This window comes from Petromyzon marinus, chromosome 25 (genome assembly GCF_048934315.1).
Source record: "Petromyzon marinus isolate PM22_M1 ecotype Great Lakes invasive population chromosome 25, UKy_Petmar_22M1.pri1.0, whole genome shotgun sequence".
NCBI lineage: Eukaryota > Metazoa > Chordata > Hyperoartia > Petromyzontiformes > Petromyzontidae > Petromyzon > Petromyzon marinus.
The window spans coordinates 6,213,480-6,232,030 of record NC_133691.1 but is presented as its reverse complement, the minus strand read 5'-3'; the positions used below and the strand labels follow the sequence as shown (position 1 = coordinate 6,232,030).

The 18,551-nt window shown below is 47.7% G+C and overlaps 1 protein-coding gene across 5 annotated transcripts in view; it reads left to right on the top strand.

The window, feature by feature from the left end:
* The window catches only part of SMPD3 (sphingomyelin phosphodiesterase 3), a 97,926-nt gene extending 91,451 nt beyond the window's left edge, over nucleotides 1-6,475 (top strand). For all 5 annotated transcript variants that reach the window (XM_032960581.2, XM_032960582.2, XM_032960578.2 and 2 more), the window contains exons 5-8: nucleotides 689-778; nucleotides 1,798-1,861; nucleotides 2,297-2,456; nucleotides 3,887-6,475. In XM_032960581.2, the coding sequence (XP_032816472.2) occupies nucleotides 689-778; nucleotides 1,798-1,861; nucleotides 2,297-2,456; nucleotides 3,887-3,988 (416 nt within the window). In that variant the 3' untranslated portion in view covers nucleotides 3,989-6,475. The remainder of the gene's footprint in view (nucleotides 1-688; nucleotides 779-1,797; nucleotides 1,862-2,296; nucleotides 2,457-3,886) is intronic.
* Nucleotides 6,476-18,551: the final 12,076 nt, after the last annotated feature.

The window sequence follows — 18,551 nt, the reverse complement described above, 5'->3', positions numbered from 1 at the left end:
TGATTATGGATCCATGAATTGAACCGTGACGCATTTTTAAACGGTCAACGATTGGGTTTCCCTGCACTTTGCCAAAGTAACAAAAAAGTTACGATCGATTTCGCCAGTCGACAGTGGTCATTAAGTCAGTTCCAATGAGCATCAACAGCACTGACATCCATATTTTACTCCTGAGCCAATGGTGGAATTCCGATAGAGTATTCCTCTAGTGAGGCCCAGTCTCGTTATAGCGGCTCTCTCACGATGACGACAACGCACCGAGTGGCAAGTGGTGCTCGCATTGCTGATGAGTAAACGCACGTGACGGTGATGACGACGCTGACATAAATCGATAACTGATGATGAAGGTGGTTATGATGATGGCGGTGATGATGATGCTGACAACATCAATGATGGTGATGGTGGTGGTTTGAAGGTTATGTTTAACGATGATGATGACACGGAGCTTGTAAAGTCATATCATCACCACCACCACCACCATTTTCACTATCATGATCAGCATTTCAGTATCATCATCATAATTATCAATGATCATCACCACCTTCACAATCATCAGCAATGTCCTCAATGTCATCACCTTCCTCAGCATCATTATTATTATCATTGATGATGATTTTATCAAATTTTATCAAAATCATCATTGCCGTCGTCATCATCATCATTATCCTCCTTGTTTGATGTCCAACAGAGGACAAGCTGGAGCAGCACCACCCGCTCTTCACGCACTACCGCGACCCGTGCCGGCAGGGCCCCGGCGAGGAGAAGACGTGGGCAATCGGTGAGCAGAGATCTGTGTAAATGCAGGCAACATTTAAATTAGAAACAATTTTTTTTATTTTACCAGGTAGGGCCCACCAGAGCTACATAGCTCTTTTTTTCAGAAGCGTTCTAGTATCACAAATGATGGCTCAACGAAGTGGCTTATAATCGCGTGGAAATTTATAGTAGCAGCCATATACTCGAAACGCGTTACGTTGATTCTAAATGTGGAGGGAAAACCCGGAGGACCCTGAGAAAAATCCACGCGATCACGGGGAGAGAGACACGCAAACTCCGGATATACAGGCATCGAGGTCGGGATCGAACCCACGACCTCCTGCATACCAGGCGAGGGAGTTAACATCTCGCCACCGCGAGATGGACAGTCATAAAGAGCGTTAGTCAATCCACTGCTCGATGAGGGTCTCCCCACACAGCGTGGATCGTGAGGGGTGACCACACAAAGACCCCCCCCCTCACCGCCGTGTAGCCTTAACAGACTGCTGGGGGCAAGTGCTGTTAGCGAGCACCTATCAAGGCTGGCACGGCACACGAGGGGATATGTGGCCAGCACCACGCCTGGCCGCCTTTGTCTCCCTAGTAGCGATGTTTACTATACACTGCACCAGGTACTATTTTAAGCAGAGCCGACCTAGAGGTGGCCCAGGATCGGTTCAGATAATCCTCACTGGTGTTGGCCGTGAGCGGGAATCGAACTTGGGTGGCCAGTACAACCCATTCACTGCTAAGCTACACACAAACACCACCACAAAAACACAATCACACACAACCAGTATATAGTTCACGACTGATGTTAGCCCTGGCTGGGAACCCAACTCAGGTGTGAACAAGTAGGGGGTTATGATGATGATGATAATGGTGGTGATGAACAGCTTTTTGTGTTGAGTTTGTTGTCCTTCCCCGCACATCCGATTAGCACGGTTGGCTACGTACGGTCCAAAAGAAGTTCAATATGCTTACGTACAAACCCATTGGTGTAAGTTTCGTTACAAATTGTCCCTGCTGTAATTCCCACAGGCACCTTGCTGGACCAGGAAGGCTTGTACGACGAAGAGGTCGCATCACCAGAAAACCTGCAGAAGTGAGCATCTTGTTGAATAAACCTGGATTACTCTCCAAAGATAAAGGTCCCTCCCCCATATAGCCTTTAACAGACTGCCGGGGCAAGTGGTGTTCGCGAGTAGCACCTAAAGTAGAGGAATATTAAAAAGTGTCATGATAGAGCGTGCCTAATCTGATATGTATTGCTTTTACTGCTGTTAAGTTGCATTTATCAAAATTGTATTTCTGATTCTTACAGCACTTTTAAAATTAACGGGTTGCTATTCTTTCCGATGCAACTAACTCCAACATTTCAGTATTTTTCGTGTGAATTTCAACGTTCACGCAAAGCACGTCGAGGCGATCGTTTCCTTCATGGCAGAACGCAAAAGCAAGATCGATCGAGCGATCGATCCTTTGAAAACCTACGCGCTCGGCACGCTCCATAATTCCATTGTCGTTCCACGGTCCGCAGGGTGCTGGAGAACGAGGAAGGCCGCAAGAGCTACCTGGTGTTCCCGTCCAGCAAGAGCCCGCGCTGCGACCAGGGCGGCCGTCCCGTGCCGCTCCGGGGCAGCGGGCGACGTCTCGACTACATGCTGCACACGGAGGAGAGCTCGCTCGAGTGCCGCACGGTACACGCTCGCTCGCTCGCTCTCCCTCCGCTCGCTCACTTTCTTGCTCCCTCGCTTCAGCTCCCCTCGCTTGGTCTCCCTCCCTCTCTCTCTCGCTCACTTCATTCCCTCCCTCGCGCACCGTTGCTCCCTCGCTCGCTCCCTCGCTCGCTCCATCTCTCCCTCACTTCGCTCCCTCACTCACCTTGCTCCCTCCCCCCCTCGCTCACCTCGCTCTTTCCCTCCCTCAGTAACCATCATAATTAGCCCTGATCAATCCACCGCTGGACGAAGGCTTCTCCTAGCCATCGCCACCCCCCCCCCACCACCACCACTGCCCGCCGCCCCCATGATCCTACGAAGCAATGATCCACCCAGCACCTGAGACGGTGCCGATGTCATTGCTCCATCTCCGCGGTGGATTATATAAAATCTTGAGTAGGAGTCGCTATCTGACTTCGGACGGTGATTGTGGCGGTAGCGCCCTTGTCAGTGGCTGCTGTAATCATGGCAACACGATGGTGCTGATGTGGTGCGGGAGGTTGATACGCTCAGTAAGCAGCAGAAATCAGTTGCTGCTGTGGGCAAGGTAAAGCCGGAAGAAACAATAACCGCAGAGGCAACAACCACCTTCCTGGATATTCCGCCACTTTTCAGAGAGAAAATTTAAATAAAGCGAATCGAATTACCGGATATAATTAGGAGCCAAGAAAGGCGGTGATTAACGTGGACAGGGCTGTAAATAATGCACCGCGCAGTACGCTCCGTCGATGTGCAAATGGGGCGGATGATAAACGAGTGGGCCCGCTCGGGTGAAGCTTTAATAATTCAGCCACGCACAGCCATCCCCATTGCAGGCCACTTCCTTCGGCGCAGCTGCCCTGTCCCTATTCGAGAACCACACGCGCACGTTCACCCGCTGCTTTTTGGCTGCAACGGCGCGAACTCGTCCCGTTTTGTTTTTGTTATTTCCACTCGTCAGATGTTCCACTTCGATTAAAGGCCAACGTCCTGTGCTCCCCCGCGCTTGCATCACCCGCTAGGCCGGCGCCCGAATGTGGCCACGTGTGCAACCGCGCGTGTTGACGATCGCACCAGCCACAATGCAACGATTCACGTTGCGTTGTGGTGAACGCAGCCGTATAGTCTACAGACTGTTGGGGCAAGTGCTGTCAGCGAGACACTATTAAGGATGGGAACGGCGCATGAGGGGGGGGGATGGTGTGGCGAGCGCAACACCCAGACGTCTTTGTCACTCCCCCGACCCCATCGCACCAGGTACTAACTTTTAGTCGACATTATCCTCGGGGAGGTTCAGAAACAGTTCGGATGTCACTCGCCACGAATGTTCGCCGTGGCCGGAAACCAAACTCAGCTTGTGGGGTTTTTTATCGGTGCACGAACAAACCGCGCCACGGCTCCCCTTCTCCCCCTGTTCGTCTCCGTGCCAGGAAGTGGAGGAGTACTCGTTCATCACCCAGCTGGCCGGGCTCACCGACCATCTCCCCGTCGCCATGCGTCTCCTCGTGTCCTCTCTGGACGAAGAGCCCTGAACGCTGCCCGACGCCGGCAGCTGGAAAACCACCGCCGTTGCCGCCGCCGCCGCCACCACCATCGCCACCAGCAGCTACATCCGCACCGGCGAACGTTGACGGCCCTGGCCCTCGGGAGCCGGACTCGCCGGCAGTGGAACTCGGGAAGCTCTTTGGGCGGTTAAGCAAGGTGGCTTTGTTGGCACGGCCGCCCCGCGGAGAAGCTGGAACAGTCAGCGGCGCGATGCGGTCGGCGCGGCCTCGAATTCGGCGCTCACTGGAACGCAGCGATTGCAGTGGCGACGGCTGCACGGCTGCACTGACGATCGGCTGTTGAGAACGCGCGCTGCCGGAAGTGCCGACGCTCGGCTTGCCGTGGGGCGAAACGTCGGTCTCGGCGTCGCGGCGAGCGTTTCAAGTTGCCGTGGGATCGCCGAGATGTTGAAAAGGCTCCGCTCCTCGTTAGCATTCCTCAAATTGACCAACGGGGAGTGACATTGACATTTGCTCAGATGAAAACTGTGGTCCCAGCGGACGCTTTTTAAAAACCTGCCGTTTTAAATGTACTTTACATATAGGCACCGTGTCTGATCACCCACTTAATGCCTTGAGTCAAACAGAAGTCAGTCAACTGTGTTGTCCTACGATAATATATTATGGCCATTCGCAACGGATCTGAGGCTATTTTATCATGGGACCTCATTTTAAAATTACACCTTATTACAATCTTGTCAGTGTTTTGTCCATGCATCTGAGTGCATAAAACCAGGAATGTCTCCACACTACACTATTGTTACTGGCGGATATCTCCCTCGAACACTCCCAGTCTCCTGGATCCCTCAAGTACCAACAGCATCAAAACAGCGCCAGCGGAGGAGATGTGACAAATCCGAGCGAAGTCTGTTGAAAGTCCGTGTCCGATCCTCGTGTGTGAGACGCATTCATAGCTGGAAGAGCAAGGGGTGTCACGCTCGTGTTTTATCCACGCTACCCTCAACGCGGGCGTGATAAATCCGCCGAGGGGCAGACGACCCTCCGTCGGTTGGCCTTCGTTAATTACTTTCATTGCTGACGGCGTTATCGTGACAGTAAAGATTTTGCGAACTTTGCAGGAGCATTTTGTAACGAGGAGTTGCTGATGACGTTACCAACTGTCGTGCAACTCCATCAATGTTTGTAATTTTGAAAAGGTTGTTTATTTTGTGAGCGGGCATGATTGCAAGTTTGCGTTAAAGTTATGACAAGTATAAACAATATTTAAAGGGACTACGTGTTTTTAATATTATTACTCAGCCTCATAGTAGTAGTGGTACTTTTGAGCGAAAAGGGTTTTAGTGAATTCCCAATGTTTTTAAATTCCAAATATCCCAATCACTGCCACCAGCAATCGCTCCTTGGGAGTCAGTTTTTTTACAACTATTTGCTATATTTGTATTGTTTTGACACAACTAATTTATTATGATTCAGCAAAACGCATGTATGTATGAGGCATGATCCACTGGCTTTTTGAGTTGCGATTTGATTTAGTAATACGCTATGGGAGGGCTTATTCAGGAAGGCAATTTGGGCCAAAGCGATGTAGCCTACGACGTGACAAGGAATGGAAGAGACGAGACTGGGAACATTCACACGAGTGGCTTTCCTCAATCGTGTGGTGGCTTCTAAGTGGTGTTCACGATTGGGAATAAATGGTAGGCTCTTGCAGGAATAAACCAGAGTTTAAACGAAATGCTTATCTACATATAAACAGTGTCGTGAATGAGTTGTTAAAATTACAGACCTGTAGTTTTAATTTTTTAATTATTATATTTTAGTAACCACTGACGTTTCAACAATGTAATTATTACACTTAATTATTTGTACATTATATTAAAGCAGATATTAAAAGGTTAATTACATTGATGCACAATTTTGTTTTTAGTATCTCATTCTTGCACTGTTATATATTTTTGTTAGCACCCACGGTGTCTTTTTTGTATCGTTGGCCGTCTCGTTTGTCACATTGGAGAGAAGTTTTCATGAGGCAGACATCGACTTGACACGCTCAGCAAGTCTCCAGCAATGACGCAATCCTCGATTTAAAAGGTAATAATACTAGTGATGTAAAGGTCTTTGACGATCCGCTGCTGGATGGAGGCCTCTGCCTTCCCAGGCTGCGTCGGTCATTCGGATCTGTTTGACCATCCTGGTCAGACACGCTGGTCAGTGCGGGTCGGTGGATATTGCATTCTGGGTGGTTGTCCTTCCCGCGCACCTCCGATTAGCACTGTTGGCTATGTAAGGTGCGAAAGAAGTTCAACGTACGTACAAGAACGGTGTTGGCCATATTACAGCAAACGCCTCTTTGTGCCACGAAAAAAAGTACAGAACACGTCGTTACACGAGGATTGCCTTAAGCAAACCGAGGTGCAACCTCGAAATAATGACGATATAAAACGTTGTGACATGCACTATATGGCTAACGGCAACCTGTGTCTTTAAGTAAAGCTTGTTTTTTTTAAACGGCGAGTCACTTTGTTGACGCTCATTGAAAGTTGCAGCCAAAACATTGAAAGCGTGGCAATCGTCGGTGGTGTAACCTTGTGGAGCTTCATGCTCGAGATACATTTTCGACTGTCCTTCATGTATTGACGCGTGGCTAAGATTCAGTGACGGAGCGTGGTTTCACATGGGCCACCCCCTTCTGCTCCCCCACCCTCTTTGAAGCCCGTCACCTCGACCCCCTGTGGCTTCTGAGCCCCGGTGTAAGGCACCACGGTGGCTAGGAGATGTTAACGACCTCGCCTGGTATACAGGAGGTCGCGGGTTCGATCTCAACCCTGACGACGCCTGCTGCTGTATATTTGGAGTTGGCATGTCCCTCTCTCTCCCCGTGGTCGCGTGGACTTTTCTCCGCGTCGGTTTTTCCCTCCACATTTAGAAACACGCGTTTGGAATATTTGGCTGCTACATTAAATTTCCACACGATGAGTCACTTCGTTGGGCTATTATTTGTGATAGCCAAGTGGCTTCTGAAAAAGAGCTACGCAGCTCAGTGGGCCTTGCCTGGTAAAATAAAAAAAAGTTTAATAGTTGAGTTTTTGGTCGCACCGCCGACACGCTCACTCGATAGGCACACTGCCGCTAAGATGATGGATTTTTAACTCATTGACAGTTAAAGCGATGACCCGCAGACCCATTGTCCGATGGGTTTTTTTTCATGCACGCGATAAGCCTAATGGTTCGCAGTGAAATCAGCCGTAACAACAACAACAAAAACGCAAATCGTCGTCATGAATACCAGCGCTGAATGACCACTCCTAATTCGCGGCCGGAGGAAATGGCCCATCCCTGCGGCTGTTTTCATGGAGATCTCGCGGTCAATCTCACGCAGCCCATCGCCGGAGTCGCGGAACGAAAGATCGCGATTTCAGTTGTTGGGGTTGGGGGCTGGTGGTGGTGGGGCGGGGGGCTGGTGATGGTGGGGGGCTGGTGGTGGTGGGACCGTGGGGGGGCTGGTGGTGGTGGGACGTGGGGGGGGTTGGTGGTGGGATGGGGGGGCTGGTGATGGGGGGGGGCTGGTGATGGGGGGGGGCTGGTAGTGGTGGGACGTTGGGGGGTGGTCGCCAAAACCGTAGTGTCATTAGCGCTGCCACAATCGGTAGAGATGCGTTGACACGCGAATGTGGGAGCTGGGAAGGGCAGGGCCGGGGGGGCTGTAGCCGTGGTCGTGTCTCTTCATGCCCGCCCTAGATTTAATTACCGCGCGGATTGTAAAATACGAGACCGTGCACGTCTGCATGTAAATCTACACTCGTCACTCAATATTGTCTCCGGTCCTCTCTCTCTCTCTCTGTGTTGCCAACCTTTCATTTTCAACCCTCTGGCTAAACACGACAGAGGTAACCATTGTGTTCAAGAGGGCGACTCGCATAATGACTTTCACCAGCGCGACCACTGTAGGTTAGGTGGGTGGAAAGGTTTGGTGGGTGTGCAATACAAAATAATTTGCGGCCTTTTGTTAATCCACTTCTGAAGGCCTCGTCCCCTAACTGTCGATCAGGGGGCATGTTTGACCGTAACTTGACTGTGCTGATCGTACACATGTCTGTTTGTTGAACTTCTTTCGCACCGTACGTAGGCCAACCGTGCTAATGGGAGGTGCGGGGACAGGACAACAAGAGTTGTGGGTTGGTGTAGGAGTCGCCCTGGACTGGTTTAGATACCGTCACCGATGTTAGCTGTGGTCGGGAATCGAGCTCCGGCCACCGGGTTTAATTGCACAGTGGGCTAACCACTGCGCCACCTGGGCAGCTTGTTGACATGTACAGTGCACATGTGAACAGGTGACAGGGCAGGTAGGTGGGAACGCAGAGTAGAGACTGGGCGATTCAGCCACACACACTTCTCTACGGTCGAGGCTCGTTCAATTGCCCCGACTCTGTTGTGTTGTTTTTTTTATTTACCGTCCGGTTTGCGTTGTTCGTGTCGATGATCTCATTTGTTGTTCTATAAGCAGACAAAATAACGTTTAAAGGGGGAGTGGTGGCAGTGGCTAGCGCCAGGTGCTGTTTCCCCAACAACCCGGGTTTGATTCCCAGCCAACATCGGTAACCGCTGCTATCTGAGCCCATCCAGGGCACTCTCCTTCACCAGCCCACACTGACCAGCGCGGTGAAGTATGGTCAAACAAACCCCCATGGTCAACACAGCAGTAGATTGACAAAGGGCTTAATTTGTGGCGTTAAAAATAGAATGTGCAAGTCATTTGCATACGTCGAAAATAATTGTTACGTGAAACATTCGATGCGTCCATAATGAGATGTCAAGCAAGGAGGGACGGTGCCATTGGACACGTACGGCCCGTTGTGTAAATCCACTGCTGGATGAGGTCGGCTCCTCCCCGTGCCTCCTTGCAGGTCGAGGGATAATTGACCATACTTCACCATGCTGGCCAGCGCAGGTTGAAAGGTGGCGTGGGAGTGCAAAACAACAATGGGCAGGGGGGGTTGCTGCGTTAAGCGGAGCGTTGCTCAAGAGACACAAAACATATCTCTTTAATTTGAAGCTTGCGTGACTGCAGGGATTCATCTTCTGGGTTCTTTCGGTAAAGTCACGTAGAATGGAGATATAATAATAATAAATAATAATAATAACAACAGAATAAAATTCTCACGACGTTTCGGCCACAACACAAGTAGCCTTCCTCAGGTGAAGAAACAGGACTGTCCGGAAGACAGCGCTTGAGTGAACCCTGCCAAGCTTGGAAGCGTCTTTTAAGCTGTACAATCTGTACAGCTTAAAAGACAGCTGTACAACTTAAAAAAGACAGCTGTACAGCTTAAAAGACGCTTCCAAGCTTGGCAGGGTTCACTCAAGCGCTGTCTTCCGGACAGTCCTGTTTCTACACCTGAGGAAGGCTACTTGTGTTGTGGCCGAAACGTCGTGAGAATTTTATTCTGTTATTATTATTTTTATTATTTTATCTCCATTCTACGTTACTTTACTGAAAGAACCCAGAAGAAAAAAACATATCTCGTTGTTTTAAAGGGAGGCCAGGGAAATAGGCTGAGTACAAAACACCGAAGCTGCACAAACCTGCGATAACAACACGTGAACCGTGTGTAAAGTCGAATTACAATTGTAACATTTCAAAGGAAAAACGTTAACGTTAATTGCCATTAAATTGCAGCGTGCAAGGAAACGAGAGCAGACTATTAAGGCACAATGGGAACAATGTTCCTTCAAATGTATAAAAAAAATAACTCATTACGAAAAATATTAGAACAATGTACATGCCATGAACCAAAAATCATGGACATTTCTTTTTGACGCTGCATTTAGCGATACGCTTCACAGAAAGGGTAAGCATAATCTAAAGCGTATATTTTGCCGGAGCTTGTAATCGGAGTGTGGTTATTTCCGGTTGGGCCTTGTGTTGAGCAAATTTTCTCCCAGGCTTTTGTCACGCACCACTGCGAGCGCCTTCGCGGGTTTAAGAATCACACTGCCAACTTCAGCTGATCACGATGCCCGCAGTAAGTAGTGCGTGGCAGAAGTTTGAGCGGATAAATGCTGAACACGCAGCCCAAATCTGGGAATCGCGCAAACCTGTCAACCCCTCGTCAGTGCCCTACCTTATTCGAAGAGCAATCCAGACCTTTTTGGTCACCCCGTGCCCCCATATAAATCTCAACGTTCATCCTACAAAGTCCCATCACAAGGGAGAAACACAAATATAATTGTTTTAGCTTGCCCGTGTTGAAACGGGTGCACGCCGTACGGACCTCAAAACTAAATTTCCCTGCTACAAGAATACTGGTACAACGTATGGGTTGACAACTGTGTTTGGTTCGTTAGCCATTCATCACCACTCTTGTCCCGGTGCTCTAACGGCCTTTGCACCGACTGCCACATATCCCGGCTAAGAGTGGCAATCGGGGGCCGTTACAAACTTAGGGAAGAGTTGCAACCAATGGGGGATTTCGCACGTGTCTCTTAATAGGAATGTCGTTCCCGCAAGCACTGCTGTACACTCCGTGTGCGTGTGTATATACGTGTACAATTGTGCACTCTCTGATTTTCTCAGCGTACAATGAATCCAAATGTATCTCGCTGCACGGTCCACATTGCTCAGCCACTTTTATCCCCGGCTACTTTGTTTTCCGAGTGCCGTAAACAAAAAAAATGTTGCTTTTAAGTTTCCCCCCCCCCCCGCCCCCCCGTTCAAACGCTGTGCTGACATGCCCAAAATGTTCTCAGCAACAGATGTTTAAGGCAGTGGGAATTCCAAACACCCACGCCATATACACGCGTGCCTCACAGCTAAATTTGCCCGCAGACAGATGTGCGGTTCGCACCTCCTCCGAGACTGCAAGGTGGTGGTGGTGGTGTGCGAGAGTTGCGCTCCTGCCACGTCCGTCGTGCGTCCGCGGCGCTTGCACCGAAGGCGTTGTCTAGCGCGAACGACGCCTGGGACCGAAAAAAACCCCCCAGCGAACGTGGAGCCAAACGTCAGACATCGCGCCGAACAACAAGTAACAACGAAAAACTGACCGAAAAAGGAGGTCTTTAGTTGCGCTAAACGGAGGAAGCCTTGCCGAGCAGGTTTGGCGTGAGAACGCCGAGCCTACGTTGCCGAGAACCTGGGTTTAAACCCAGGTTTCAGCCGCCCGTGATTTATCCAGGCTCTCAAGTACTGTATCCTGTATGAGCCCAGTCACCAATAATTGCACGCAAAAACGCCAAGTTAAATGTAGCTTTTTTAACGCAATTTTAAAAAATCCGGCTCTCAGAATTTAAACAAATTATGGGTTAAGCTGCCATCTGATGAACATTTCTCTCCAGGGAGACAAGTGTGAAAGTACACCCCCCCCCCCTAGTTTGTGGATTTAAAAAAAGGTCAATTGAAGAGATCTCAGACGTAGTTCTTTCACAGACCATTCTCTCACATTGGGGTATGCACTGCTCTGCGTGGACTCCGAATGGGAACTTTGTCTCATTAAATAATACAAATGGGATAAAACTGAGAAGTCAGTGGGATGATCGGCCAATAATAATAATCCATCTCCCTCGTGAGTCGATTAAGAGCATTCATGGTTTTTAGCGATTAAAATATAGTTTTTTTTGCCTTTGTAGTGCATGCGGAATCGATCGAGGCTGCAAGGGTTTACATGAAGCAATGCCACTCAACAACATACACGATTGGACAATAATTATTTTAACGCATGATGCAACGTACATATCGCGAGCGTAATAATTCAATTTTTAATCACTGCGTTATTATATATCTCACAACACATTGCCGACCCAATAAACGTTTTTTCCCCTACCCAAAAGGACTTTTCGCAAAGAAGGTAACACTTTGTTTTGGCACGTGGTTACCGTCAGTCTTGGTACACGGAGGTAAACAGCATCCATTGCCACGACGCACAAATTCCATTTGAGAGGGGGGAAAAAACCCCTCAAAATATTAATCAATAACGCTGTGGCTTTACAATAAAATATATTAGGTTGCTTTCCAGGAAACGGCCCTCTTCAAAGCACAAAGAACGGCTAGAGAGACAGTGAATGGTAAGTGTTGGAGACTACAATGTACAAAATGGGGCTTGATAAGAATTTAATTAAAACATTTTTTCTGATTAGATTTTTTTTTACATTAGCATATGAATAGTTACTTAATACTAGCTATTAGGTAACAGACACATACTTCAATAATCAAGAAGTATTACAACATAAACCCATTTATGTAACAAAAAAATTAGCATGTTGCTGACGCATGGCACTGTGGGGAGCTTTGAACTTGTTAATACTCGGCACAATCCACTTAACAATGCAGTCTCCAATTCTTAACACCCACTCTTATCTCTCTAGCCCCTGTGTATGCAGTGAAGAAAAGTAATTTTCCTTAAAGTAACCTATTCTATTTCTTTTTAAGGCCACAGTGTTGTTGACGAATGTGTTTCTCTTCCACGAGACAATGAAATTCGTGCAAAATTAACAACAGCTGCTGTTCGCCTGTGTGTGGCCAACCACGCCACGGTGGCTAGGAGATGTTAACTACCTCGCCTGGTATACAGGAGAGTCGTGGGTTCGACCCCGACCCTGACGCCTGCTGCTGTATATTTGAAGTTTGCGTGTTCTTGCCGTGGTTTTGTGGATATTTCTCTGGGTCCTCCGGGTTTTCCCTCCACATTTACAAACGTGCGTTTAGAGTATTACACGTGATAAAGGGCCGTCCATAAATGACGTCACACACCTAGGGGGAGGGGTCAGACATTTGTGACGATGGGGGGGGGTGAGAAATGTGACGTCACATCAAAATGCGCAACTTTAAATAAATATAGACAACATGTTCTACTTAATTAAAGACTTTTTAATAAATATTTTCTCCTACATCAGAATGCAGCGCCACATTAAATACGCACTACAATGACAATAATTTAAAGTTATTTGAAGTATGTTTTCTTTTTTTTTGGGGGGGGGGGGCAGAGTTTTGTGACGTCATATTTGAGGGGGGTCTGACTTTTTGTGACGCCGTGTGACAAAGGGAGGGGGGGGTAAAAAATCGTCCAAAATCGCGTGGCGTCATTTATGGACGGCCCCCCTAAGCCACTTAGTTGAGCTATTATTTGTGGCCAGGTCGCTTCTGAAAAAGAGCTATATCGCTCAGTGGCCTTTACCTGGTAAAATAAAAATACGTTTTTAAGTGTTGCCTGCATTGTGAATAGTCCCATTGGGCAGTAGAAAACATTTGGTTGAAAGTGTTCGCAAGTAAAAAAAAACTAATTTTGCTTGTGCACCACTGCCAATGCAGGATCACCAAACTGTCTAATTTGTGTTTCATTCCATTTTAACTTTTATCAAGTTTTCAATTCCGAGTAGGAAAAAATAACTTACACTAACGCAAAAAACGAATTGTCATAAAAAATTGGATCATACATGGCATAAAAAATATATTTCGGATTATAAATAATAAACCAGGTCTTAAGTTGCATGAATTATTCTTAAGGGAGGTATGATGTATTTATCCATCTTATAGATTTTACAATCACTTTAGTCAAACAGTAACACAAAACGAGATCATTGAAAGTTCAAGTTATTCGACATTTGAGGCATGGATTCATCCATTGATATTGATCCTCATGCTCATAGTAATGTATCGAATCCCATGTGTAAACATTGATGCTTGCCCGGCTGGTACATGTTCTACGTATTGGGTTCACGTGACAATTTCAGCCCGGGGTAAAAACATCAAACCTGAACCACGACGACTCTTTACATCATGAGACCTCCTTTGCCAGTACCAAAATATAATAGGGTTTTTCCCATTTTTTCTGGCAACAAAACTGAAACCTTTTTACAAGGAATCATGTGTGCATTAACCACAATACTTGTGGTCAAAATGCAAAAAAAAACACTGATAATATATGCATTGTTCTTGAAACTGATTGGTCCACACCAGAGACGGCTTCCTTTTGAGCCTCGTCTCAATTGGTGCTAGACCAGAGGAGGTCTAATGATGTAGATGCTTACCCCGAGGCCTCATTACTCTAATAGTGCATTGTCTTTGAGCTGTACGCCTTTTGGCGTCCTCTAGTCTAACACCAATTGAGACGAGGCTCAAAAGAAAGCCGTCTCTGGTGTGGACCAATCAGTTTAAAGGACAATGCATATATTATCAGAGTGTGTTTTTTGTTTGCATTTTGACCACAAGTATTGTGGGTAATGCACACATGATTCCTTGTAAAAAAAGGTTTCAGTTTTGTTGCCAGAAAAAAGGGGAAAACCCCTATTATTATAACTCTTCATATCACAACGCGGGTGAACCGTCACACGTTTACCAGTGATAGACCTATGAGATGTTTTTACTTGTACAGCTGAACTGTTCTTAGAATAAAATAGATAAGCAGACAATATTTCTCCTTCACATAGCCGTTTCTCCACACAAAATATACAAAGTATTTCCACGCAACCCCTCGGCCCCATGACCTTCCGGGAGTGCATCATTTCAGCAGCACCAGTTTCAACATGCAGGCGTCTTATCAGCAGTCAGACCTGCTTGAATCAATGCTGGTGCACTGCCATATGCTGTAAGCGAGGACTCCATGAGAAATGGGTCCTCGTTCAGAACTGGCAACAACTTGTTTGGCATCTGGCATTACCAGTTGGGACATAAGCAGTAATTGTGGACGTATAACCGAAGCTAAAACTAAACTATTGTTACTTTATTAGGTAAGGCCCACTGAGCTATATAGCTATTTTTCAGAAGCAACCTAGCTATCACAAATTATAGCTCAACGAAGTGGCTTATCATGTGGAAATGTATAGCAGCCAAATACTTTAAACGCACATTTCTAAATGTGAAGGAAAAACCCGGAGGACCCGGAGAAAAATCGACGCGACCACGGGGAGAACACACAAACTCCAAATATACAGTAGGCGTCAGGGTCAGATTCGAACCCACAACCTTCCTGAAAACCAGGCGAGGTAGTTAACATTTCGCCGCCAACAAGGTGGGAGGGGTGCATTTGTTATTCCATTGTCTTGCAGTTCCCCTCGTTCTCGCGGTGCCACAAGTTCCCATCGCTGGACAAGTCACCCGTAAAACTCGGCCACAAAACGGCAAAACTCCACGTACGAAGGCCCCATGCCGTCGTGCTTGCACGCACACCAGCTCGCATGACTGCAAAGTCAACCAAATGCGGCAGCTGTGTAAATAATGGCAAGAGCGATAAAACAAAAATGTATAGCAATTCTAGACCACTCGGAAAGAAGCCCTCGTGTTTGGCGCACAGGTGGCACACGCCTGGTATTGCCAACATGACACCTCCGTGCGGTGGGTTTGGAGACAATTAAAGTTGTACGTCTGGAGGTGGCCGCGTGGGTTCAGAGGTAAGTGCGGTGAGCTGGCACAGCTGAGATCGTGGTTGTTTTATTAATGCAGGCAGCCACCTGTGTTTAAACCGGGTTCCCAAGTGGTCTCAGCATGTGGTACAACAACAACAAAAACTTATATTTGGCACGACTCCAGCTCTTGAGATTTAAAAAATATCGATCTGACTGCCGTCCGTCAAAACATTACTCTCGTGTGGCAGACAAGATGGGAAAGCATTGCCCCCCCCCCGCCCCTACTGTGGGAAAGCAGAGTTGACGTGAAGGGATTTCAGAGGTAACTCTGCGATATTTCGCACAGCGCTGAGAGAGATCCGACGGATTCTTCATCTCACGAGATGACGGCAACATGATTCGGGATAACATTTGGGGTGGGGTGGGGTGGCGTAAAGTGCGGGTACTACTCCCACCTCTCCTAAGGCGTCTGACCAGCGTAGAAGAGTAGGCCAAATACATTCTAGAGGACCTATCTTGACGCTTCCTCTCGTGGATTGTCAAACAAATAAAAAAAACTACACTATTTTACCAGGTAAAGCCCTGCTGAGCCAGAATCTATTTTTCAGATGTGACCTTGCCACGCACGACGAAGCTCATGGAAGTGGGCTGACACCATCATCACGCGGGGGAATTTATAGTCACGCCTTTCTCGGACGTTGGGAAGGTGAGGAAGGGGGCAAAAGCGGAGGAACCCAGAGAATGATCCCCCCCCCCCTCTCCTCCTCACCTCGCACGAGGCTCGACTGCCGTGGCGATTCGGGATCGTTGATCTCCTCGTCGTGGTGTCCGCTCGGTGGCCATCCTCGTGTTTCTTCCATGGGATAAAACTAAATGCGGAACTTTTATTTTTTTAATTAAATTTTTACCAGGTAAGGCATCAACTGAGCGATGTAAACTCATTTTTTCAGAAGCGGCCTGCCTGTCACAAACGACAGATCGACAAAGTAGCTTATCGTCACGGGGGAAAAATGTACAGCAGCCAAAATACTCTTAAACGCGTGATGTTGATTCCAAATGTGGAGGGGAAAAAATCGAGAGGACCCGGAGAAAAATCGATGCGACCACGGGGAGAGAGACACACAAAACTCCAATTATACAACAAGCGTCAAGGGGTTGGGATCGAACCCACGACTTCGTGTATACAAGGCGAGATAGTTAACATCTCTCCACCAACAAGGTGGGAGGGGTAAATTGTAATGCCATTTCCCCTTCGTTCTCGCATCGTAACGAGTTTCCATCTCTCTCCTCCTTTCGCGCAACGCTGCCGTGACCTTAAGTTACGGTCTTCCGAAGCAGTTTTTACCATCTCATAATGGATCATTGCAATACCAACCCACAGACTCCTCCGAGCCACGTGTGTTGAGATTAGCGTTATGGGCAGGGAATTCAAGTGCGTAGATGCTGCGTGACACATTTGGCACGAACGTTGCAGGTAGGGTAGCGGTTAGCGCGCTGCGCTATGAACCCAGCGACCCGGGCTCGATTCCTGCTCACGACCAACACCGGTGACGATTATCTGAACCGTTCCTGGGCCTTTCCTAGGTCGACTCAGCCTAAAATAAGTACCTGGCACGGTGTAAACGTCGCCACTGGGGAGACAAAGGTGGCCGGGGGTGGTGTTGGCCTCCCCCCACCCCTTTGTGTGCCGTGCCGGTCTTCATAGGTGCTCGCTAACAGCACTTGCCCCCAACATTCTGTGAAGGCTATACGGGGGGGGGGATCTTTTTTCTTTGTGAAAGTTGAGCATTGTTTGGAAAGCAGCAGCAGCAGTGGCTCAGCTATGGCCCCATGCGACCATGCCGCCACCTATCGAATTTTAAAGGATCGGCACATCACGTGGTGGTGGTGGGGTGAAGTGTGGGTACTACTCCCAGCTCTTCCAAGACGTCTGGCCAGCGTGGAAGAGTAGGCCAAATACCTTCTAGAGGGCCTCTCTAGACGCTTTCTCTCGTCGAGGCCATTCCGTTAAGCAGTGGCACGAGCCAAGGAATTGCTGGGCTGCACTTTTACCTTTTAATGTAACTACAATACTCGGTGCTTGTATTATCATTGTTATATGCATGTTGCACATATACACATCTGCCCGGGAATGACACTGCCTGCATTCATTAATTAAATTTATTATCGTTCTCGCCTATAAAGTTATTGCCTATCACGGGATGGTTGAGCACTGTCGCAATCACGGGCACCCGAACCGCACGCCCCTGGAGGACGGGCCGGTAAGCCGACTAGAATAAAACGTATTCTTGGTTCTTTCGGTAAAGTCACGTAGAAGTGAGAAAATAAAAAAATAAAACATTCTCACGACGTTTCGATTGCAACACAAGCAATCATCAGGTGTGAAAACCACAGCAAGAAAATTTTAAAAAAGTGGCGTTTTTTTCCTTGACGTTAGCCAGCGCAACGGTCGTCTTTAGAACAATTAAGCGAGAGTAAAACCACGCACAGTAGTCGGGTTTTAGTCATTGGGAATACTGTAATGAAACGCTTGTTACTCAGCTCTGATTAAGTCGCACTTGAGTAGTTTTAATGATAAACGAGCGATTTTAAATGTGACGCGCACTTGTAAATAAAGCAGATATTCCGTAGAGCGGTGGTGGTGGCAAAACGTTAAATGCGCTTTTTGAGTTACACTCTGTCCTGTTATTGTAGTAACCCAGTTTTTTTAGAATTCTAGTCATGTTCATCAATTAACATCATTTAAAATGCTCACAGGGATGCTGCCATGGTGTAATGATAAGCACGCTGGTCACCTGGTATGAATTAAAATAACGGTGCAAGTTTCATAAATCCCCCACCACCCAGGTCCACCCAGCAGTGTAAATGGGTTCACCAATTAGTCGATCGGCAGGCCGTGGTGTGGTGGGCTAAAACGTGGGTTTCTCCCACACCTTCCTGGAAGAGTAGGCCAAATACCCTCTAGAGAGGTTCTCTCGAGCTCCCTCCAATGGAGGTCCTTCCACCAAGTAGTGGTGTGAGCGGGCAATTTCAGGGCAGCACCTTGACGAATTGTATACAGGGAAATCAATGACAAGTTCGAGAAGTTTTGTGCAAGTGTTACAATTAAATCTAATAAGAGCGAATGCAACTACAAATTAGAGATAGAAAAAAAACTAAAGTTAGATTCTTGAATCAAAGACCCAGATTTGTGACAATTCAATGTCAGATGCCATGTAGGAGCAATCTGGATGTTCCGGATAAACCCCGCAAATAC